General features: G+C 35.3%; 1 protein-coding gene across 1 annotated transcript; it reads left to right on the top strand.

The window, feature by feature from the left end:
* Positions 1-137: 137 nt before the first annotated feature.
* LOC144443448 (integrator complex subunit 3-like) lies at positions 138-25,231 on the top strand. Its single transcript, XM_078132926.1, has 32 exons — positions 138-309; positions 1,453-1,536; positions 2,113-2,196; positions 2,786-2,899; positions 3,288-3,372; positions 3,913-3,979; positions 4,585-4,726; positions 5,483-5,612; positions 6,412-6,509; positions 6,825-6,872; positions 7,220-7,363; positions 8,319-8,406; positions 9,049-9,128; positions 9,787-9,878; positions 10,183-10,274; positions 10,524-10,730; positions 10,998-11,124; positions 11,777-11,843; positions 12,055-12,158; positions 15,129-15,173; positions 15,787-15,906; positions 16,561-16,657; positions 17,123-17,182; positions 17,517-17,585; positions 18,205-18,280; positions 18,559-18,675; positions 19,164-19,212; positions 19,682-19,852; positions 20,464-20,552; positions 21,937-22,009; positions 22,522-22,693; positions 24,044-25,231. Exons 1-32 carry the CDS (start codon positions 238-240, stop codon positions 24,116-24,118), a joined length of 3,138 nt encoding a protein of 1,045 aa, XP_077989052.1. The 5' UTR covers positions 138-237; the 3' UTR covers positions 24,119-25,231.
* The last annotated feature ends 894 nt before the right edge of the window (positions 25,232-26,125 follow it).

Here is a 26,125-nt window from a genome sequence, read left to right as displayed (position 1 = left end):
GTGCGACACGATCATTGAATTACAGCAATTAAAAAAAGGAGGCAGTTGATGGGTTTGTTTTCAAAATAAGTTACTAAAACCCAATTTCACATATGACGGCCATACGAAAAATTAGTGAGAAGACTCAGTAAGTTAGGGTGCTCTAAACAAGGCATAAAATGAAGTGAGCAGCTTGAGACTCATGCCGAACTTTGTTTTGTTTCTTTCCCGTCTGACATAGCAATCAATATTGTAAAAATGGAGGAAAAGGGATCGAAATCACGTTTATTTAACACAAGTGCTCTGGACCCTAAAGATGAGATTGAAGAGGTATGAAAAACAGTTGTTAATGGGATCACCTGCCAATCGGCATACTAGATAGATCTTAACAGGCACGGACGAGGCCAGTAAAGTGTAAGGGCATAGCCAAAATATAGCTGGGAGGGTATGAGAACAGAATTTTAGACGTGATTACTTTTGAAAGTGTAGAAAGGGCATTGGTTAAAGCACTGGGAGTGCCATAACTTGTATGTTATTTATTCACCATATCTTGTATGTTTGAGATATATGACATTGTCATACCAGAGGCATATGGTTGCACTTATTCCAGGTGCCCCCCCCTTACTAGAAATAGTATTAGTAGGCCTACCATGTATTGTATATGCTTCTGTCTATAAGGTCATTCAAATAACAAGTGACGTGGAAAAGGGCATTGCCAGATTTTTCATGGGGGGGGGGGCTTTCATAATATTTTCTTCATATACATGTATAACAAGATACTTTTGATTATCCCTGGGAGCATGGATCAGAGAGAACAGTTGACTTGGGGCACTCTGAGTATTATATTATGATCATGACATGAAGTAATTAAACACAACTTTTACCTGAAATAAAATTTCACTAGGTGTGTCATAAAGATAACAAATATTCCATTTTTTGGTTGACGCCATGAACCTGTGCTCCCTGTGCTATACATATATAACTAGAGGTGCACTTGAGAAAAAGTCAATCCTCTTGTTCTATTTTGACCCTCCAGTATGAGATAAAATGCTATTACAGGTACTAAAAGAATAAGTCAACCTTGTTTAGTTCTGTTTTGACCCTCTAGCATGAGGTAAAATGCTCATTGCAGGTACTGAGAAGAATTCAACCTTCTTGCTCTACTTTGACTCTCTAGCAAGAGGTAAAATGATTCTACAGGTACCAAGAATCAAACCCAACTTGGGACAATTTGAGATGCCTCAAGGCTCCATGTCAAACATACTCCTGACTAGCCTACATGTAGTTCAGATAGAACCTATATTTTCTCACTGCACATATCTACGAAGAGAAATAAAATGTCTACATTGAAAACTGCAATAGAGTGGTTTTATACTGATTCAAGGCATAAGATAAAAAAACTTTCTCTTATTAGACCATATACATACACACGAGTTCTGCATATTAATTTTGGTGTACTCTTTCCTATCACAGCGTATGGAACGTGGTTATGGACTTCTGACTGAACTAACAGCAGGGTTATCAGAAAGAGAAATTCATGATGCCCTTAATGCACATGTAAGTTACTGCTATTGCTATATAATATTATACTTTATTGATAATACTACATTTTAAAAGGAAAAGAAAGTATACAGTGAGATTGGCATGAAATTTCTGAACATACATTTGTAGTTTAGAAGTCTATCATTTTCAAAGAAAGGGTCACTGTTGTGTTGATATTTTATTTTCAGTTCCTCATCCAATCTGATTAAAATCCAGTTTAGGATTCAGTTCTTTGCCCACTATTACACTTACCTTTGTTTTTCACTTCAGTTTTCTTGTGCACTATATATTTGTTCATGTTTTGGTTTTGGTCAGCAACGTCAAAGAGGAAAACACGAACATATCACATTGGTGCATCAAAAACAAAGGTACTGGTGATAGATGGAACCGAACAACTACCCAACCATTGCATTGGATTTAATCAGATTGGTTTCTAACCTTGCAATGTTATGGAACTACCGGTACTACCACCAGCATATAAAGTTGGGATGTTAAATTCTAAATGTGATACCAAGGTTTGCTTTTGATAAAAATGAAAATGTTTGGTTTGGAATGACCTGTTATTTATATTTTGTTTGACTGCATTTACAGGTGAGTAAAGGGTTGGCTCAACATGAAGATATAACACTTGGTTTACTCTACAGTATACTGGTGGACCCACCTGCAGCTACAAAGGTACTTGTATACTTAACATGTGTTTGATACCTGACTTTTAACAGTCAAACTTATAAACAGAGGTGACTGACCCTGGCATCTTTTCAAGTGTAGCTAGAGCAATAGTTTCACTGTAGGACTTCTTGAACATGAAGATGGTATACTTCGTAGTGTCCATACAACACTAATTATTATATTTTGCACAAGGCAGCAAATTAGTGTCTTTTGTTCACCCTCTTTTTCTATAGCATTTCCAGAGAACTGTTTGTCATACATGTATTTGAATCCCAATCTGATATTTTAATCCCAACCATAATAAGCCGTTTTTCGTCTGGCGACAGATCTTGTGAGCCATTGCGTCCATAGCAATCACGTGAGGGTGGTCAAGCTGAAAGTGTCAAATGCTTAGCAACACTATTGTTCTCAATGGTCATCGCACATGGGCATGGCAAAAGCTTGACTGTGATAACATGTTTGACAACCGCTGTTACTATGTACATTTGCATATCTCGTGAGATCTGCAACGAGACGGAAAATCCCTTATTTAAACCTATTTCCAAGGAAATGGTACTTGTACATATACTGACTTCTATTGGATTTGTTTTGTTAGTCATACAGAGATTTAGCTCTGATAACAAGAGATGGTTTGCAGCTGACTATTATCAAACTGAATGAAATTGTTCTTGGAAAATACCTGAAGATCCATGAAAAGGCAGGTCCACAGGTAAGAGATCATGTCTGAAAATCATCTTTTATGATAGCGTGAACAAGAATGACTGTTTGCAGTCGAAAGCTCTCCGCTTATCAACAGCGCCCTCTATCATGAGTGAACAACACTGACTGTTTGCGGTCGTAAGCTCTCAGTTTATGAAATTACATCCTGGTTTTCACAACGGAACACTAAACATGAATGATATATTTATTAAAGGAACAAACTAAATCTTCTGTACCCAGGAAATTATGTACTGAGTTCCGAATTTGTTGAACTAAATTGCTATAGTTTCTGCAAATCATACACAAAACTTTTAAAACATTGAGTTTAAACAGATGATATTTTTGTTGTTGTTGGATGGCGATGTTTATCAATCTCTCTTTTGTTATTCCTTTAACAGCTTGTGTGGATAGTAAGAGAGTTGGTCAAGAATTCTGTAGTAGGGGCTGACAGTGTATGTTCATCTCTTCTAAGACAGATTGCAGGTAATATATATAAAAGTTATCTAAACTTTTCCATATCACATGCAAGTTATATCAGTTTGTGTTTTAATCAAATCAACTTTGTATAAATACTTATTGAACATTGAAATTTGATAACTGTGATATCTGCATGCAGTACAGTTGATTTGATGATAGACAATTTTGTGAGGACCTTTGTTAGAGTGAAAGTAACTGATCTTCTCAGAGAGAGAGAGAGAGAGAGAGAGAGAGAGAGAGAGAGAGAGAGAGAGAGAGAGAGAGAGAGAGAGAGAGAGAGAGAGAGAGAGAGAGAGAGAGAGAGAGAGAGAGAGAGAGAGAGAGAGAGAGAGAGAGAGAGAGAGAGAGAGAGAGAGAGAGAGAGAGAGAGAGAGAGAGAGAGAGAGAGAGAGAGAGAGAGAGAGAGAGAGGGGAGGGAGGAGGGAGGGTGGGAGGGAGGGAGAGAGGGGGGGGGGGAAGGGAGACAGAAAGACACACACACAAAGGGAGAGTGAGAAAGGTTTCAATGTAATGACACAGCATAATTTCTGTAAATTTTATTTGAAGGTGGAGATCTTACACCAAAGAACATCTGGTTAGCGGAATCCATGTTAGATGTTTTCACAGATAACAGGTAGGTACCAGATGTTCTTATGTTGACTGTCAGAGAGATTATTACATATGTACCAGTGATTACTTGCATTGGTGTAAGTGCATGCTAGTACACGTAGTATTAATTTACATATGTACCAGTGATTACTTGCATCGGTGTAAGTGCATACTAATGTGTTTACACTGCAGTGCAATACCCTAAAACATGTGAATACACAGTCACTGATGTGACAGTTATATTTTTCAAGGAAATTTGCTGTTTTGAATAAACATAGTACCTAATCAGAGAGACTGTGGTGGCACAATGTTTTTACGTCTCACACACGATTTTTTTAATGAATTTCCAAAAGGAAGATACAGCAACTACAGCAAATTACAGCCTAGCAACTAGCCCTTGCCCATAGCAACAGTAAAATGATGATATATATTTCAAAAATAATAACATCGATAGTTAGGTGAATTGATAAACATTTTTAAATGACGTAAACTATACAGTTGTGCTATATTGCCATTGGTACTATTTTTTTTATTTAATGATTGTCATTAGTCATTGTTTTCTGTTGAAAGTTATTACCACTAGATCGATATGAAATGAAGCTGATTTGAAGTTTATGTTTATGATTACAGACCTTGGTTAGATAAGCAAGCAACATTCATCTCTGTTGTGGTGTATACATACCTACGTCTGATAGAAGATCATAGTGGTCAACTGCTGGCAAATCTTAGACAGAGGGAAGTGGAATTCTGTGTATCTTTGATGAGAGAAAAGGTAAATGTAAAAAGGTGTCTATAGAAGATGACACCACTTGCTTGGAAGTTTCAACTTTTTGTTTGTGTGTATAATACATCTGTGTATATGTACTAGCATATCTTTATATTGTTTTTATAAAGATCTGTTACCAGTACTTTACTAAGATTTGGGAAAACTGGTAATAAAGATGAAAATCTTGTACAATTAGCATCATTATAGTTTTTGTTAGGGATCCTAGTTAAACAGCTGGGGAACTCTCTGGTAGATGTATATCTGTTGACTCCAATGAAGCAATAGGACCCACTGCAAAGATCCCCAAATGAGATACAACTTCAACTTAATGTTTGTCTTAAATAGCATGTAATGTAGGTGATATTAAACCATGACATGACTCTCCAGAACCCAAAGTTAATGAGAATGCCTTTATTTTGTGGAGTTGCATTACCCATAACCTTTTAATGACTTCTGTAACTATGGAGTTACATCCTAAATATAGGGTGTCAGGCTTTAAAGTTTGAAACAGAAACATTTGTTTCTATGAAGTTTGTCATATATGAAGACTCAAAGTACATCCCTGTATATAATACAAAATGTATAGCCCCTCTATCCCAGAGAGGTTGGCTGTTTTACATGGGCCAGTACAATGTACATGGTATTATGAGTAAAAAGTTATTTTTACTCAGATTTATTTTAGTGGAAAACCAACAAGTGTCAAAATGGAAATTTAATATTTTACAGAAGTTCTGAATAACCTAAATATTTGTTTTCTTTTAGTTCATGGATTGTTCAGTGATTGGTAGAGATTTAGTACGGTTACTCCAAAGTGTTGCTAGGATGCCAGAATTTGAGAAATTATGGAAAGATATGCTTCACAATCCACAGACTCTTAGTCCACAGTTCACAGGTAAATACAGATTTTCTTTCAGGTATATCTTGATCTCAAATAAAATTTGAGTCTGTTTTTACCCTCCCCAACTCACAATTGTTTGTCGTAGAAAGTAGGCCAGCCCTTGAAAAAGACAATGCTATTGTTTTGCACTTCAAAATTCACTATGTGCCACAGCTGTGTTGACTTTCAGTACCCCCAGCATGGCATTACACAATAATCAAAGAAATGTGTGACTCACTAAAGATCCCTGAGGAGCAAAATCAAACGTACTCCAAGTTAACAACAATATTGCCTTTCTCCTTTACCTCCTGGTGACTACATCAGTTAGATATTGCTGCCATTGCTACAAACTCAGGGAATAATTTTCAGAGTATTGATGATTCTACTGTCTTTCTCAATGTGATAAATTTTGCAGTGTTTAGATATTTTGCGAATCATGGACAAATTACTGACTGAAATGACAAAAGTGTTTTCTACACCACTTACACAATGATTCAGATATCTGGTGACTTCAATAGTTGGACAGAAAGGTAGACAATATATCATTCCATATTCTGTTACCCACCTTGCAGGAAATTGAGGGGAAAATGACATGGCAATACATGAAAGAGTTAACAACTAGTTGCCATCTCTTTTGATCCAAAACCTGCCTCATAACAGCCCTTCAAATTACCAAACTATACATCTATCTTTTGGCCTTCTGATAACCTGAATATAGCATGTTACAGCATGCAGTGATTGTATTATTTTGTCATGTGTCAACATGTATATTTTATGATATTTTCTCCTGTCTTCTTTTCTTTATTGTTATTAGGACTGCTGCAACTACTGAACCAGAGAACATCCAGAAAATTTTTACTGTCTCGTCTAACTCCAGATATGGAAGCAAAAATAGTATTTCTAACATCCAAGGTATTGGTTGTCTATTTATGTTATCAAGTATCAAATATGTTTACATCAAACACAGCTGATATCAACAAACATGTATATGATGCTGTACTAGTGGAACCTAGTCAAAGTTCTGATATGGGATTACATTTTGTACATCTTGGATATTAGTTTACATCTGGGACATGAGTTTACATCTGGGATGTTGGTTTACATCTGGGATAGGGTTCATATCTCAAATATGGGTTTACATCTGGGATATTAGATTACATCTGGGATGAAGGTTATTTGAAACATGTTGTATATTTTTACTATAACTATGTACATATCTCATTTCAGGTCAAATTTGGTCAACAGAAACGTTACCAAGACTGGTTTCAAAAACAGGTAAGCTGTTGGTAATTTTACAATTTATTCATCGGAACTGATTTATTGTGGCATTTCAGGTATCAATGTTGCAGTGTTTGAAATATACTTTACTTAATATGTTACATGAATTTCACAAAGAGTGTCATTTCTCACTGTATAATTGGGGAAACAGAAAATAGTTATGTGTTTCTCACAACTTTTTTCAGATTCATGAAAATACTACTTTGTCAGTTTTGATTTCCTTTATTGAATAAAAGAAACACCCATGAAGTGATATCTCTACTCATTTTATCCAGAAGAATTTAAGTGAATGAAATGTTGTCACCTTGTCTTTGATTTGATTCTCTATTTGACCTCCCTACCAGTACTTATCAACACCAGAAAGTCAGTCTCTGAGATGTGATCTGATTCGTTTTATCTGTGGTGTTATCCATCCATCCAATGAGGTGCTTTGCTCTGATATCATACCTAGATGGGCTGTGATTGGCTGGCTGCTCACCACGTGCACAGTAAGGCTTCATTTCATTGGTTTTCAAAATACAAATTGTATTACTGCCTTCAGATAGTCATGAATATTCATTGTTCAACTAAGAAATATGTATGTCTGCTATTAAATTCCCATGAGGCAACAGTGGATCACTATGACAACGATGGTTAAATAAAGTTTCAATTTGTTGTTTCTTGGTAATCATGCAAACTTTATGTGATGTGAAATCACGAAATGACTCCAGAGCCCAAAATTTCTGAAAATACCATTATTTCCTGGGGAGGCGTTTCCCTTTTAAAAGTAAGGTATTATTCCCTGTGTGAGCCAATTGCAAGAGGAATTTATTTAACATTTCATTTGTTGATTTAATTTTGCATCTTAATTCCTGTAGATTACAATGTCACTTCTGTCACTACTACTGTGTGTAAAAATTATATGATATATATTTGTAAGGAGCATACAAACTCAAGATACCCAAAGAACTACACCTACTCTGATATTGCTAATGAACAAGATAGTTTGCCATTGAGATTTAAAAAATTGGGTTTTTTTTCAAAATTTTGCTGGCAAAATATAATTACACTAAACTACCAAAGATCATTCATTACAGTTGTTATTTTGCTTAGGCAAAATAAAAAAAATTGTGTTTCCGACCTGACTGAACCCAGTTTAAGCTGCCGACCCTAGCCCTAATAATTTTTTATCACAGACGGGGTATTCTGACCAACAGTTCGTTTGGTTTTGGGTTGAAGCAATATTTTAAAAAAATAAATAAAATTAAATAGATAAACTAAAATACAATAAAATCCTGACCTACCTACCGTATTCTCTGAGGCCATGTTAGGTGAAACACATAATTCTTTTTTTTTCACCTTATGAGAACTTTGTCTGTTAAACAACTTTTTAATTTTTTCTGTGTAATTTTCATATAATTATGATGTTTATTGAAAATACTGATTTTTCCTTTTCTATTGTAGTCCAATGTAGCTGCATCAAGTGCAAAACTAGCGCTGTTTTATGATTGGTTATTTTATCAACCAAATAAAGACAATATAATGAATATAGGTAAGTAGATTATAACTATTTGAATGTCATCTTAGTTACCACACAGTGTCTTCAGTATTTCAACATTTGGAATTGAACTGTGTCCAGAAATACCAGATTTCTGTAATTATATGCACAAATTTTATCAACTTTGCTAATTTGTCCATGCTCTCTTTCAATGCATGACTTAAGAAATGTAAGTTTTGATAACAGTACACAGTAGAATATTGAGAATAATACACACGGCATGGTCGACTTTATCAAGCCAAATTCAAATTTGGAGACTACATATGGTCACCACTTGTGCAGTACCAGGTGTTCTAGAAAAAGCAGAAGGTAAACAGAGTACCCTTGAAAACCCATGTTGTGGGGTAAGGTTAAACTAAACAACACATCCTTATGTTATAAGTTATGGAGAGACCTAGTTAATGTAATCAAACTCAGTTTGCACTGGATGGGTTCAAACCTCCACTACAGTAGTAAGAAGTAATGAGCTAACCTCTCAGCCACTGACAACCCCAAATATTCTCAGATTTCAACCAGTTTGCTATCACCACTCCATTATGTCATCAACTAAAATTTCCTCTAATATGAATGACAATATAAAGAGTAGATTGATGACACAAAACCATTGACTAATCTCAGAAATTTATATGTTTTCAGAACCAGCCATCCTTGTTATGCATCATTCCATGAGATCACACCTTGCTATAAGTGCCACACTGCTGGACTTTCTCTGCAGGGTAAGTTCATGTTGTCATAGTAGTCTCATCAAAATTATGAATGTTTGTAATTTGGCTCTAGACCTATCCTATGTAGAGCTTTATTTGCTTTTCACTCAAGCCATAAAAACAGTACACAGTGAATATTGTACTCTTTGTTCCCTGAAAGAGACTCCCTAGGCATGTCATAAAAATAATGATCAGTCAATTTCTTGGTCGACACCATGACTTTCACTATCCATACACCACCACCACCACCACCACCACTACTACCACCACTACCACCACCACTACCACCACCACTACTACCACCACCACCACTACTACCACCACCACTACCACCACCACCACTACCACTACTACCACCACCACTACTACTACTACTACTACTACTACTACTACTACTACTACTACTACTACTACTACTACTACTACTACTACTACTACTACTACTACTACATCATCATCATCATCATCATCATGTGTGTCAGAATATAAAGTCAACCTTCTTGTGCGGGTTTTCCCTCTAGTATGAGGTAAATGTTATTGTCAGTACCAATAATTGCAGCAAGTCGTGTTCATAACTTTTTAGTTTTTCCAATAATTGTGTTGAATGTTAGTGAATATGTTCCTATCAAAATGATCAATATTTTAATATTATCAATCTTTGCTTGAACAGATCATGTCCAATTTTTATCCACCACTGGAAACGCAAGTCCGGCAGGGAGTATTCACTTCTTTAAAAAATATTTTGGAAAAGAGAGTTCTTCCGTAAGTACTTGTATTTATATAGAAGTGGTCTTTTAATAATGAGCATTGATTTCAGATAACTGATGGATGAACAATATTGGGGTATACTGTAGCTAAAGCTGCACAAGCATAACTTTATGATAGAGTAAATGGTGTGTTTCATAGTTTGAGCATCACAGAATGAAAAAAAAAGAGGAGTGCATTGTTGAGATGTAGCAGAACCAGGGTATGAATCCCATAGATTTAGTTTGAACCCATTCAACTTTAATTATGTTTGCTGTAAGAGCAGTTTATCAATTCACCATCTTTAATTTTTGTTTTTCAGTTCATTACAACCCCTTTTTGATAACAATAAACTTGACAAAGAACTCAGAGCCATGATAAGGGAAAATTTTAGTGATTTTTGTAGTCCTGAAGGTAAGTGTTTACTTTGGTTTCTTGTATTCTTTACTGTTTATTGCCAGAATACTGAATGCAAGCATTAATATTTCAAATCCAATGACAACCACTGATAACACCAAGAAAGTCAAAATCATATAGATGAAGTATGTTTTAAAAAATAATGAGTTTCGTGCACTTTCACAACATGGAAAAACAAAACTGGGATGTATGGAGTAGTAGTTTTAATCTGATTCATATCATTCAATTTTATTCTAAATGATGTAGTTGTTAAAGTGGAAGACCCACCCACCTCACCACTGCCAATGCAATCACCCCCTCCTACACCACCACCACCACCACCAACACCACCAACAACAACACCACCGACGTTGTCTCCCACTGTCAAAGAAATAGCTGTATTTCCAGAGCCTGAACCAAATAATAAATATGATGATGCTACTTTCAGTGATGAGGAGGATGATAACAATAAAGGTATGTCACAAACTTTGTATTACTACGGAAAGCAAACTATCGGCAAACTAAGATAGCCACAAACTAAAACTATCATTGCTGTATGTGGTAGACTAAATGACATTAGTTTCTTGAAATGAATTTACATTGACATTTACTTTATCAGTGGATGTTGGTAATTACACTCACAGTAGAGTGGCATCTGTCATAGCTCATCAAATACCAATAGTATGTAAGCATTGATGCAAGTAACCACTGCTACATTATGTAATAATGTTTACATCACAGGGAAGTTAAAAGTACATGAGTACATGTTCAGACCAATTCGAGACGTTGAAGAAGTTGATTTGGAGCAATGTTTGGAACAGTTATCTGATGAACTCAAAGAGGTTGCAAGGAAAATTTATGATGAAAGGTATGTTTGTCTTTGTTGTTGCACTACCAGCTTTTATATTGACATTATATCAAATAGGGAACTTGCAAACCCGCCATGTTGAATGTTGCATTGTGGGGAATGTGATAATAAATACTAATGATTTGGTATTGTAAACAATATTGTTACATTGTTTGCAACCACGAATAATCAATTCATAGGCACCCTGACCATTGTTGGAGGTTTATTTTATCGGTAACTCCAGATTAGGTATTATGATAACCACAGATAATCCCATAGTCCTTTGCGTCTGAGCATGCTCAGTCTGGATTGTAAGTTCCATATTGACAAAATGTTCAAAATCACCATTATTGTCCAGATACATATGACATAATTATATTATTCCCAAATATTTTCCTTCATTTATACGGAAAATACTTGTGACTTAAGGGTTTTAATCAGTACTCATTCTTGACTCATAGTGACAAGGCCCCTTAGGTCACTTGTATTTTCTATGACTGATACTGGGGAATGATGTCTCTATTTGCTTTTTGCTAGTTTCACAGTCCTAAAAGTCCCCCTTGTAAGATTTTTAAATGTTCACTGGAAAACTTACTGTCGCAATTAAAACAAACTACTGTGATACTTCAAATTAATAGTCATAATGTTTTGTTGCAATCTTAATCTATTCCAGAGATGAAGATGACACAGAAAGGCAATGTGAAAATGTGGAATCACTGTGTGGAGCCCTCTTAGAAATGGTAGGTTATTTGCAATTTGTTCATGTACATCACCCAGCAATGGTTACATGGTTACAATCTGTGTTCATTCATCCTTCATCCCAACTAACCATCAACTGTTCAACTTTTTAAAAAGAGAACGTGTAATTTGAATTTATCTACTTGTGTGAAAAGTTCACAACGTGATAGAATTGTGTATTGATAATAGTTATGCCTTTTTTTCTGTACTCAGGATGAGTTTGACAGTGAGCAGGCATCACCATTGGCATCATTTTTATGCCAAATATATAAAGAACATTTCACAGGAGAACTACTACCTTCAACATTGACCCAGGAGTAAGTCTTTTAACAACATTTATAAATACTACTTTGGAAATCAACCTATTGGCAAACTAAAATAGACACAAAATAACACTTTTGTTGTTGCACATGGTAGATTACACAAGTGGGTGATAGCAGTGCTTTGGTTTATGTGGATATAATCACCCTGTAATCAAGGCAATGTAAACACTGAATGAAATTGAATGTGTTAATATATAATAAAACAAACTTTTCAGACACTTTCTAGCTTTTTACAATTTATTGCGTTACAAACAAGGATTTTGTATATGTTGTTTCAATTTTTTTTTCAAGTAAGAAAACATAGTAAAGGTGGTTCATGAATAAAAAAATCCAAAATAAATACCAATTTGTGATCCGCTTGGCCACTTTAAAGAAAGCATAGTTGACATGTAGACAACAATCCATGGTCTGATATGTAGTGGAGGAAAGAATCAGTCAACTAACTAACAAACAAACATTAAGCATGTACTTAGAGACATATTTACTTTTTAGCTCCGCTGTCAGCGAAAGCTGAAAGCGTAGCTTTAGGTATAGGTGGGTATTGAGGTATAGAGAGTAGAGTGAATCATAGGTGTCCGTCAAACTTTTACATTTTCATTATTTTCTCCGGAAGTGACAGTCAGTATTCTTAGGTATTTGGTGTGCATGTTCCCTGGGGGGAGGCTATTCAGATTTGTTCATGCCAAGTTGATCTGTGCCATTTTCAATTTTTTATGATTTTTTTTCATAAAATGTCATTTTCATCAACTCCTTGAAAACCTCTTATTAGATTGCTTTGATATCTGGCGTGTTGATGCGCAGGGGGTAGCTTACTCAGATTTGTTAATTTCAAGTCAGCACATCCTCATTTTTATTTTTTATGATTTTTTTTTGTAATTTGAAAAAAAAAATGAATATGTTAATGAGCATAATGACCGACGCCATATTGGAAATCAGTCGACGAGACTTTAAGTAAACTGCCACTTTTCAAAAGACACTATTGACGTCAAACAAGCAATGTAATATGTGCTAAAGTCATAATTCTACGCATTGGGCGCCCAAATGACAAGCGTTTGTTCGAAACAGGGTTGTAAACTTCAAATCCAATTCTGCACCCTTCTACATAATCAGCCAGTCCGCAACATCCTCATTTGCATACTCTATCCTGATTCGACCAGAAGCTGAAGGTGACCTCATTCGACCGAGCGATTTTCCACAGCAAGTATCTTGAGTATCAACACAGGACGTTCTTGGTACTCAGTAAAATCACACTTCAGACCCACTATAAAAGTGTGATGTTTTCAGATAACATGTAACTTGTGGTTAATTCTATATTGTCGTGCAATTTGGAATGACAGTGAACCAGAATTCAGACAACTTGCGTAAGGAAGGGCATGCCAGGCATGCGGTTGAAGTTATGGCCGACAGTTCACATGTAAAGTTAAACGACATGAACGTGTCTTGCCTTTCCAAAATGCAAATATTTGGCAAGTAAAAATAATTAAAATAATTACAACTTTAATTTGGCTTCAGACTTTGCATTATGTTTTGCGTATCTTTCCCCGTTTTACATGTAAATCCGAAAAGGTTCTCTCTCATCATGTCATCAGTGTCAGTGATCATACCGCGCGGGGTAGTCCTCGGGTGCACGAGTCTGTATTACTGACTTGACTCTAAACACCGGAGGGGAGGGACAATTGTCAGAATCGAGTCCCGAATTCCTCCGTATGCAAGCAGGACTACGCGCGGGGCTGCTTTGAGTACGAGCGAAGTGAGGCATGTTGAGGTATTTTGTTGAGAATTATAAATATTGCGAAATGTCAAGTACAAGGTTTAAATACAATGGAATGATGAAAAAAATGGCAGAGTCTGCTGACAGGCGCCGGTCACAAGAAACACTGTGAATTAAAATATCAGACGATGTGTGTATTAATCGCCGACAATCCACCCGTATGCACGAGGGACTAACCCGGAAGCAAGTCGTTGTCAGCCATACGTTACAGTGGTAACATCGTCCGAGAAATCGCTGCGTTCAGAGTGTCATTATTCACAGAATTGTTGTTTTCTAGTGAAAACCCGTCTTGAATTGTACAACTCTAACAAATGAAGACATGTCAAGTTATATTTTGAAAGTTGTATCGCTAGTTTGAGACGATTTTCTCACGTACTATAGTACTATCGAGGCTTACTTGGAAGTAGTAGGACCTTACTCCAGTTCCTCGGGAAGTTTAGCCAGTCCGATAATTCTTTCTGGTTTAGTTTACAACACTTTTGATCACGCAGATTTTGTTGTTGTGATGAAAAGAAATAAAAAAAAGATCATTTCAACCATTTCGTTGTGTTTTCTTTGTGAAAGGTAACCGAACATGAACGAGTGTTACCACTGTAACGTATGGCTGAGAATGACTCTCTTCCGGGTACTTGAGATTGTCGCCGTACGGAAACTAAGATGGCGATTAATACATTTCTTCCCTATATATATCTACCACAACTTGTACAAGTTGAATGTTGTTGACTTTGTAAATTTGTTAGAAAATGGAAATTCAAATTGCCTCAAAATTATTTTAGATCCCTAGTTTATTTCATTCATCATTAAAATTTTCCAGGGTTACAGCTGTAAGACACTGGAATTATTTATAGCCAACCTCAAAATCCTCTTTTTTTCTTTTTCTTGTGTGCATTTCCCAGTCATTTTTTTCTGAGATTTTGTGCAATTTTTCATAACAGTAGATTTTTGTTATAAAATGGTGACTATGGTATAAAAGTACAATACATTACCAACTTCTGTGTAAAATGTGTTTTATAGTGAGACATCATATGAAACCACTAACCACTTTATTGCATCGCTAAAACAAAACTGCATAGTGAAGAGCTGAAGACCTGAACCACTTCTACATGTCACCAAAATAAAAAATTAAATTAAAAAAAAAACAGCGGAGCTATTCTGACCGATAGGTCGCTTGTTGATATATTCTTTTCTTCCAGAAATCTGTCTGAATCCATTGAAAAACCACTATATGTAATATTCAGGTAAGAGTGTTCTGACTTTTCATTTCCTCTCTTTGTCTTAACTGCTAGACTCTTCGAATTCCAATGTATAATATGGAGTTGGTTTGATAACTTCATTAAGTGTAAGATCTGTTAAGTCACTTAGATTCTTGTATATAAAGTTATAAAATTAGTGTAACTTTCAGATAGTGCTGATTTGAGAAATGATTAGACCCAATAATTTCTGTTATTCAAGGGATTGTGTCTAACTATTATACTTTGCAGAAAGTATTTCTATCAATATTTGTCATACCTAGCATTCAATGTGAAAAGAGAGAATTTCTGTCATTGTTATTTTAACTTTTGATAACATGTGTTCATGTTGTAATATTAGTTCTGTTGTTTTACCAATAATAAATTTATTCAAATGATTTTACTGTCCTTTACTTCAAAGACTACTAAAAATAAACAAATATTGTAAACACTGAATTTTATTGGAGAAAAAAGACACCACACCATGCATCTGATACCATAGTAATGTTTTAACAGCTCTCTGTAATTTCTATTGATACCAAATTAGCTGTTAGGTATTATTGGTGGATAGATACAGTATAAAATGATTCTAATGCAAATAAATTTTCTGTTTTTCCAATAGGAATCTAAGTCAGAGCTCAGAGGAAGAGGCCATTCCTATACAGTTACTTACCTTGATATGTCATATGTATGAAAAACATCCACAAATTGGTTATCATCTCCTGTATTTCCTAACTGTAAGGTAAGTTATAAAACAAATCCTATATCATTATCATCTCCTGTATTTTCTAACTGTAAGGTAAGTTATAAAACAAATCCTATATCATTATCATCTCCTGTATTTTCTAACTGTAAGGTAAGTTATCAAACAAATCCTATGTCTCAGGGAAAATGATTGCATTGCAATAAGCTCATAATAACAAAAGTTTACATTGTTGTGTGCTGTTGCTTTCAAGTGATCATAGTGTAGACCCATTAGTCATGGGAGAATACAGATCTTTGTGAAGATACAGTGTTATGTTGTGACCCTTCATGACTTAAAGGCCCACCTAAGCTTATGATTAAAATTTAGATGTGAAAAACAGTTGTCTTACGAACCATAGCAAATGTTGGTCTAGAACAAAAGAAGTATGGGTCCACTGGTAAGATAACAATTAATGTAATCACCCAGGATTGAAACGTAGGCCTTTAATTATTGTGCGTTCATCTGAAGTTCGGGTAATAAACCATAATGTGTGTGTCCAGATACTCTCTTTGGTAAAAATTGAAAAAGAATAGAATACTGAGGTTTTGTTCTAATTTAGATATTGTCATGATTGTAATAATTAGAAGGACATAGAAGTTGAAAAATTGAAATGAAAACATGTTTAGGTGTGATTTACTCTTGTCCTTGTAGTAGTAAAAGTGAAGAAAGTAAACTTTATGTTTATGAAGAGATTTGTAAAAACACAGAATCAGGAGATTTAGAGGCGTGTCTCAAGAGAGATTTTCAGGTGAGTTCACTTCTATTTTCTCTTTCTCAAGAAATTGATTGGAAAAACAATATTTCACTCTCAGCCAAAAAAAAAATATTTTTATCAATTGTGCTGAGAAAATGTCATGAAATCCATTCTCATTGTAGCTTTAATGATTGACATAATTTTTGACTGATAGACAATTACATTCATGCAAATCACAAGCCAAGTTGTATGCCTTCAAACCCCAAAATATTTGCTGGTCGTTTTATGTCACAAGATATACTTATGTCATTGTTCTCTAATGATCAAATTAAAAATGCTTGTGACATAAGGGGCCTTGTCACTACTTATCTTTGACTCATAGTGACAAGGCCCCTTATCTGTCTTGTATTTTCCTTGACTGAACATATAAAATTATTAGGGATTACTATAATTACTTGTTGAAACCATCTGTCCAATGTTTGCTAAAAAAATATGAATTTATTTATTTTTATTTTATAGACTTGTCAGGAGGATGATATTGGGTTATTATGTTATGTTGTCACCCCAGTGTATAACCAGGTAGGTTGAATTAATAACACAAAATATCATATCTGAGTGAATATTACACATTCTAGAACATCTACACTAAAATTACAATATGTAGGATATTTTTTGACATAACCAGTGTTTGAAATTGTATAAGCCATGCAAAATGATCCCCAAAATAAGTTTGACTATGATACGTAAACATGTATTGTGACTGAAGTGACTCTGGCAGCTGAGGACTTTTAGAACCGAAATGAGTGAAAACAACTTGTACAAAGTTAAATGTTCACAGATTATCATAGGTTGGTTTATCTGTATTACTTAATCTATGTAATGTAACTTATAAACAATTTCTTTTCTTTTTTAGTTTTCAGATGCAACACTCAGTAACACCGATCTTTTACATATTATTGCATCATGCATTGATGCCTCACAAGTGAGTACATCTTGAAGTCAACACACATACATTGTATTTGTCAGGGTGTAAACTAAAACACTTGTGATACAGAGAGTATGAAAATAAGTGGTACTGGAAATTTAACAACAAATTTGCCATTGTAATCAACTTTATATACACAGAACGACACAATTTTTCCAAAAATGAAATTCTTCAATTCTCTACAAACTTTTCCACATGAAAGCTTGATCCTTGGCTTTTTAAAATTATAAAACAAATTTGGGGGTTCACCATCATGTTTCCAAGGAAATCGCAACTTCTATTTCCCATAGAGTTAATACAGTATTTGGTGGCCATATTGGATTCTAAAATGACTAAATTTTGATCACATTTTGACCTCTATTTCAAAAATTGTATGGTACCCCAGATTTTTTCAATGATTTTAACTGAGAATAGGTCGGAGTTTTCTTGAACAAAGTAACAGCAAAAGTTTTAAGAGTTTATTTCTGATGTGAATTCTATGTTAAGTTGGTAGTAGTTGACACAGAACTCAAGACATAACAACATCTGATGTATTTGTCTAATTCTTGTATAAGTCACTCTTTCAACCAACCAACCAAGCAAGCAATTCATCTTTCTGTATTTGACTGTTTATCAGCTTCAAGACCTGATTTGTGAAATAATGCAAGGAAATTTAGTGATGTTTAAAGAAGAGGATTTAATAGAAACAATACGTAAGTAAATTCTTTTCAGAGTAAAATTATTATTGAATCCATTTTTATGGTTGTATGTCTGTTGTATCCATTCTTTATGAATTTAATGTTTGTCTCTTGTTTCTATCTGTTTTGTTTTGTTTGTGTGTTCTCCACATTTGTTTGTATTTGTTTTCTTGATCAGTTTGTCATTTGTTTGTTTTGTGTTCACTCCACTGATTTTGATGTTTGTTTGATAAAAAAGTGTCATTGTCATTACATGTCAGTTTCACTAATAATGATACCTTGCTTATTTAAAGGAACTACGTTGGAATGGGAGACGTTTGAGCAATACTGTGTATGGCAACTACTCATTGCACACGATGACGTCCCAATGGACCAACTCTCAGATTTGGCCCCAAAACTTACATACAAAGGTAAAGTATAAATAACGAGATGTAAATAATGATGATTAAAAAAACCAAGATATAAACAATATATAAAGAAGTGTTCTGCTCTTGTTGATCATGTCATTTTATGTCTTCAGATAACTTTTGTGTTGGAGAGAGCTAAAAAAATTGCAAATTTTATATATGGTCCAACATAATCTCATCACCACAAACTTACAGATTCATTATTTCTGAGTAATGTTCATTGAATTGAATTGAATTTTGTCCCTTGGCACATCAAAGAAATAAGAGATTTTGGTTGTCTTCAAGACTTCCATGCACTACCGGGTGCACATGGTATTACTGTAGACACCCACAAGCCAATCTTCTTGGCTTATTTTGACCCTCTAGTATGAGGTAAAGTGATTGCAGGTAATGAGAATTGGACTAAGAAATGTAGGAATTGAATATACATAATAGTATGATCCATCTATCTTGATAACACATATGTGTTGTGGTGCTTGTATTTTTTATAGAACATCCTGAAGCCTTGACAAGTCTTTTGCTGATGCTGAAAAATGAAAGGTGATTCAAAATTGGTTAACTCTCTCTTTGATTGATTGTCTATCTGTCTGTGCCTCTGTCTCTCGATCTCTGTCTCTGTCTCTTTGTGTTTCTGTCTGTCTGTCTGTCTGTCTGTCTGTCTGTCTGTCTGTCTGTCTGTCTGTCTGTCTGACTGTCTGACTGTCTGTTGTCTGTCTGTCTGTCTCTGTCTGTCTCACTCACTCACTCACTCACTCACTCACTCACTCACTCACTCACACACACACACACACACACACACACACACACACACACACACACACACAAATAACTTTGTAAATGTGCACATTACAATGTATATAAAGTTTACTATGGTATGTATGCAATTCTTTTGGAAGTATTTATGGAAAAGAAAAGGTACAAGGAATAAATTAGACATATTTAAATCACTAAGTGTGTGATTCTCATGTCCTCTAATTTGCTAATACTAAATCTGTTTTCACATTTGCAGTGCAAGTTTTGACCTACTACGACCCATCCTGAACAGGCCAGTGGTAGAGTTTGATAAATTTACAATCTCTATGTTATCACACTGGGCTTTACAAGACGATAAAGAATTTGCAGACCTCATGAAAACTATGATTGGTAAAGTGTGTACAGCTGCCAAGAGACAAAGACAAAGGTAATGACATCATTCAACAAACAGCCATAATACCTGTGAAACTTGTTAAAACAATTCTCTCTAAATCTAAGAATTGTCTTGTATGTTCATTTTGTCCTATAAATGAAAGGAAAATATGTTCTTATTTTAACATTCAGATTATTTGTGTGGTACCCTAAATATTTGCTCAAATTTATCCACATCTGATTATTTCACATCTTGACAGGTTTCATTGACTTGATGTAAATTGTAGTTTTGCAGTGTATTGAGTGTAGTTAGAGAAAGTAGGACCTTTATGAACTCAAATGCATCATAATATTCATCTAAGTCATTCAGATTGTTAAAAGTATAAATGGATCATGAATTGAAATCATCAACAACATATACACACATTTACTTTTTTATCTATGATATTATTAACCAACCAACTGCCCTGTCTTTTTTTTGGATGTTTCTATGAAAATCAAAGGTAACAAATGTTCTCCCTAATGCTAGGTCAAGTCCATGCATTCTTTATACTTGAATGTATGAGGTGTTAAACAAGATATCAAATAATAACATCTTGCTTTGCATAGCCATGTACCAGTTAATATAATTGTTTGATGCAAATTTGATTACTTTCACTGATTCAGGCCAGTAAAACACCCACTTCCATCAGTGGACCAAGTCCTAGGACATCTAGATGCTCTCAGACTGACACCAGTCACCAAACAATGTTCTTGTAAGTATTGCAATCAACACAGACAATGACACTAATATCAAGTTCAGTTTTATTAAAAGAAATCTTTAAACTTGAACTTATAAAGTAGTGCATTGCCTACCAGTGTGCTTGACAAGTTGTCAGTGAGAGAAGAAATTTTGTTTTATGCATAAAGATATAGACCAAATGGGATGGTATATATGGTTAAAGTGATCAAATAAAAACTGCATAACAGAGGATAGTTGAGCACCAAAACATGGTGTGATAGGCATGTGGCATGTCATATTGGTGTAGAAAGATATGGCTGCCTATTCTGTCTATTTATGTCAACAGTATGCATTATAGTTCCATGTTACTCTGCTCTGTTTGTCATATATGTACTATGTAAAACACAAAAATATCAGGAACATGGGGTATGTGGTCAGTCCTAAGAAACTCCAAATTAATAAAGTCCACAATTATGATGACAGATTTGATATAAGATATGAAGTGATATAAAGATGGACAAACAGTATATGTTAGTATTTCATAACAGTTGGTCATATAACTGATAGTTAGAGGACAAAATAATGGATGGGTTACCCAAAAGTGTCCTATTATCTACAGTTAATGGCCGAGGATGTGTCCTTTTAACAAAGTTATACTTCAAATTTGACGAGTTTTTAGGTTTTTCAAAGCGAGTCAACCTTGTTATCTACAGCCTTGTCATGTGACCTCTTACCTATTATCATGTTAATGACAAAATTCACTTCAGAAATCCCATCCTGCACAACTCAGCCAAATAATCCGATGTTTTCCACAAAAGTTCCGTGTGAAATCTATTAACCAGGCAAGGACTCCTTCTGTAGCCAAGTTACCGTTCCAACTCGAGCAGTATTTCCGTTTTTACCCTACGAGAAAGTCAGCATTTTGTCCTGTAGCTCTGTTACTAACCGTGGTGCACATATGCATTGTCATGTCAATGAACAAATTCTATATGGAAACCTGCTTTCTGCAAAAGTCAGTTTGTAGTGAAGTTGGTATAGAGCATGTTATTTGGATAGACAGGTATAGAACTAGAGGTAGACCTGACAAGGTAAGGGTGATTTTTTACACACACTTTACAGAATGACAGGTGCAGAATTAGGCACAGTAGCACACAAGTTCTCATGGTCTTAGGTAGGGAAACACATGTTGACGGTGTTGTATAGGTGGGGACAGTACCATAGAAATGGTTAACAAGAAATGTGGAGTTTCATTCATGGATTAACGGTTTGTTGATACTTTCTTTGTGTAAAAAGTGTCCTGTTAACTGAAAAAGTGTCCACTAACTGAATTTGAGAACACAGTTGAGACAATGGAAACAGGGAGTATAACTGATAATACAGCACTTTATTTAACATAACTTGTTTTTGTTGATTATTAGTTTTCAGTCAAGAAACATTCCTGATAAGTCTACAACTTATACAAGCTGTCTGTGATGATTCACAGAGAATAAAGTAAGTAATTGTCAGTTCATTGTACTTCATATCAGACGTACATCACCATCGTTGTTGAAAATCCCTTGTTTCATACCCTCGTGTGTGTGTGTGTGGGGGGGGGGATGTGTGTGTGTGTGTGTGTGTGTGTGTGTGTGTGTGTGTGTGTGTGTGTGTGTGTGTGTGTGTGTGTTGGAGGGTGGTAGTGGTATGTATCTGCATGTATATATGTCTGTGTGTATGTCTTTCACAGCAGCCATAGAGTCATGTACTAATGGTGTACCTACCTCTACCTAGTTAAAGAATATCAATTTGAAACTTTATTTTGTAATTTTACTCATTTCCAGGGAATGTACTCAGAACTACAACTTTTTGCACCATTGTAAATGTATGCTATACTATTGAATGTATGTATATATGTTTGTAGGGAGCATATCAAAATATGTTTGTATGTATATGATGTATATATAATATATGTATACAACTTGTATGTTTTGAAATTCTTACAATTTCAAATTTGGTTAACTACACAGATATGGAGATTTGTTTGCCCTGACTGAAGAACTTAGTGAAAGTTTCAGAACAACCAGAAGTAAAAGGAAATCGCCAGGTAGTTACAGTCCAAGGAGTAGTGCAGCAAGTAGTAGTAGTAGCAGTCGCAGTAAGACCGTTATTGCTGCAGAATCATCATCGTCATCCAGTGAGGTGGGTTCAATGACCGTGTATGACCTCAGTGAACAATGTATACATTCCATGTTTTTGTTAAGGTCTGGGAAGCCCAGTATTAAACAAAGAGTTGAAAATCTGGTAAAAGGTGTAATTTCCCAAACATTTATACCATAATTTTGGTGGGGATCCTCTGTATAAAATGATTGAAAACAAAAATACTGGCTTCAAACAGGGAATGGTAAAGCACAGTGGATGCTGGTTAAAACTCAAATTTGGCAAATTTTGCTTCAAACCACCGATTATAGTGTATTGTGCATTTGTCTATGGCCAAGAGGTTAAACAGCTGGCCTCTTACCACTGCAGTCTGGGTTTGAGCCATAGTCAGGGTTTAACCAAATTTGCCTTGTGGTAAATAAGAAAAGTGTTGTTCAGTCTAAATCTACTGTACTATGCCAGTTTTCATTGTATTTTCCTCTTGCACTAACACTAAACCCATGAGGGTCAGCCCTCACTAGAATTCTTGGGAGACAAGTTTATGAAAACTTAAAGAACTATCCAGTATAAATTGTTAATAAAAGATTATGTGTACATATAATCAATTTCAATTATTTAAATATGGGATCATTCTATTGTTGAATCATCTCAAAATTAACCTTTAAATGTTAGTTTATCTGTAGATGGAGTGAATTTATCAGAGAATGTAGTGGTCTCCTCTGCAATATTGCCTTGCACAATTAAAAAAAACCCAAAGTCTCTAACACTTTATGCCCAAGTTTGGACAACTAACATCAGTCACATATTAGAACATTTTAATGTTATCTTCATCTGTATAGTTAACATTCTGGTGTCACAATGCATTGCTTGATTGGAACTTCTGTGGTTACTTTTTGGCATATTTTGTCTTCAGTACATTTGAAATATAACACTGAATTTGTACAATCCTAGAAGAAACCATCAGTAAAACAGTCAGTCCTTAACACCCATGAGGCACACCACAAAAGGGGCTGCTATAGGAGTGACCATGTTCATCTGTGTTTGTATCTACTTTATCAGAATATTGTTGTTGGGAATGTCTTCAAACGTAGAAGATTTTTTTATACATAAATCCAGGGTATGAGCATAGGAGAACCAACCCCTTATAGGCACACATACTCAGCTCTATGCATACACAGAATAAATGGCCAGTCAGATGCAAGATCAATTTTTATAAAATCACATACAGGCTGAGATGAGTTTGAACACCTCTATTGGGAGAATGATTAATGCACTGTATCTAAGCCATATTCCAACTCACAGACACCAACCCGTGCTCTCCAGCCATATTCCAACCCACAGATACCAACCCATGCTCACCATGTAAAATGTTATGTATGTTTCCTTTTGTAGGATGAAGAGATAGCACCACAAAGAGCAACCAAGAGAAAAAAGAAAGCACAAGTCCATGGTTCAGATAGTGACTGAGAGAGTACTAGTATATGTATTCACTTTGGACAGTATTCAACAAGACAGTACAGATATTGACATATGCAAGTAGGAATGTACATGACTTGTATATTTTGGAATATATTTAGTCTAGAAAAGACTGTGAACTCTTGCATATACACATAATGGTCATCTAGGCATGGACAGAAGGCACCATCTGACTGGCTTATAGTATCCAGAAGAGAAGCTCAAGCTTATTCCTAGCCAGTCAGGATTACCATTGCCTAATCATTACACAACAGAAGTGTATAGGCATCATGAAGAAAAGTTGTGGCATAAAAGTTGTGGCATTCACTGTCTTGCAGTGTTATGCACAAAACAAAACATTCTTCTGTACTGCAGTAGATGTGACAAGACAGTGTATGTCCAACACAAGTTATGAAGAATACTGTCATCCCAGGCACTTGTATACTGCCCTCTGTTGGCAGTCCAAAACAAGTGACCATGGACCAGTCCCCGTGTCCTAGACACTAGCATACTGCCTTCTATTGGTTATACAACACAACTTACTGACGATGGAACAATCCCCCTTGACATTGTCCAAGATACTAGTATACTGCCCTCTATTGGTCATACAACACAACACAACTTACTGACCCTTGACATAGTCCCAGATACTAGTATACTGCCCTCTATTGGTCATACCACACAACACAACTTGCCCCTTGACATACTACCCTCAATATAACATTGAAATCATTGCTTTCAAGACCAGAACTTGTAATGCACCCAATATCCAAGGCTTTCATTGGTCTGTTGAAAAATATGGTGAGATTGTTTTCTGTGGTACATCAGCAGGAAATACACGATGGTTCTTGTGTAGTTTCATACTTTACTTGACAAGTTCAACTCTACAGGGAGATGTGTAGTTCAGAATCAACCAACTTATAGGATCAACTACTCAATATCCATTACTAAGTCACTTGACAGAACTTGTCATCATGTCCATATCTGAAATATCTTATAGCGCAAAAGAAGAAGTATGTTTCATAAACATTGGCAGGCATAATTTGTGATGACAATGTCACTGGTTATGCACTCAGATATACAACAGAATATGACATTTTCTGGAGTGTAAGTTTTTTAAAACCCTCAAGATTTCCTAACTTCTTTTGTACTTGTACTAGTTATGGTAACTTTGTCAGGAATCATGCTTGCAATCCTTTTTTGATATACAAAAAATAAATTTGGGTGCACAACCCATACAGATACAAAAATTGTTGATGTGAATTTGTGGTGTGTGTGTCAATTCTACAGCAAGAATTGTGGTTAGGGTGCCTCACACCAGTTTTCATTTTGAATAATGTGTAAGTGTTTACATACAGCAAATATATTATACTATAGTAAAATTGTTAGATTTGGAGATTGACATGAATTTTTCCACATCAAAGGCTCGTACAAAGTTAGGGAATGAGCAGAAGGTATGGCAAGTGTAGCCAACAGAGAAAATTGAGGGAAAGAAGGACATCAGAATTTTTTAGTCATTGAAGTGATGTATCATAGTATGTTAATTTATCAATTGCTACCAAACTGGGTATGTCAGGATATACAAGACCACACATACTGTATGCTGTTTACAGCAATGGTACGGTGTGTTTGAAATCAGAATTGACAAGTGATAATTCAAGATTCCTTGAATCTATACGATTTTGAAATCTGACAGTCTACTTTAGTTTACAGTTCACAGTTCTTCAATGCGGTAGTACTAGTTGGTATGCTGCACACTGTATGCACAGAGAGACAAGAACATGTTGAGAGCAGTGAGGAAGATAGGCAGCAATTACAGAACAATTTCTGCAAGTGCATCTTTAATAATTAACACTAGAGAGTGAACTTATTCTCATGTGTGCCCCTACAGTAATGCATACGGTACAAACCCACATATCAAATCATTATATCTATGACATATCTACAAAGTACATTACTAGTTCAAGTAACGAGGATTGTAGACGGCCACCATACTGAAATATAAACACAAATCACTAG

Source organism: Glandiceps talaboti, chromosome 12, assembly GCF_964340395.1.
Source record: "Glandiceps talaboti chromosome 12, keGlaTala1.1, whole genome shotgun sequence".
NCBI lineage: Eukaryota > Metazoa > Hemichordata > Enteropneusta > Spengelidae > Glandiceps > Glandiceps talaboti.
The sequence above is the reverse complement of the archived record's forward strand: the minus strand, read 5'-3'. Positions and strand labels throughout refer to the sequence as shown.

What these genes read in the sequence shown, in the direction of transcription:
- LOC144443448 (XM_078132926.1), top strand. Translation starts at nt 238, where the DNA reads ATGGAGGAAAAGGGATCGAAATCACGTTTATTTAACACAAGTGCTCTG. An exon ending in GGCTGCTCACCACGTGCACA is followed by an intron (nt 7,364 to 8,318) that starts GTAAGGCTTCAT and finishes TTTCTATTGTAG; the next exon opens with TCCAATGTAGCTGCATCAAG. An exon ending in TCACCCCAGTGTATAACCAG is followed by an intron (nt 17,183 to 17,516) that starts GTAGGTTGAATT and finishes TTTCTTTTTTAG; the next exon opens with TTTTCAGATGCAACACTCAG.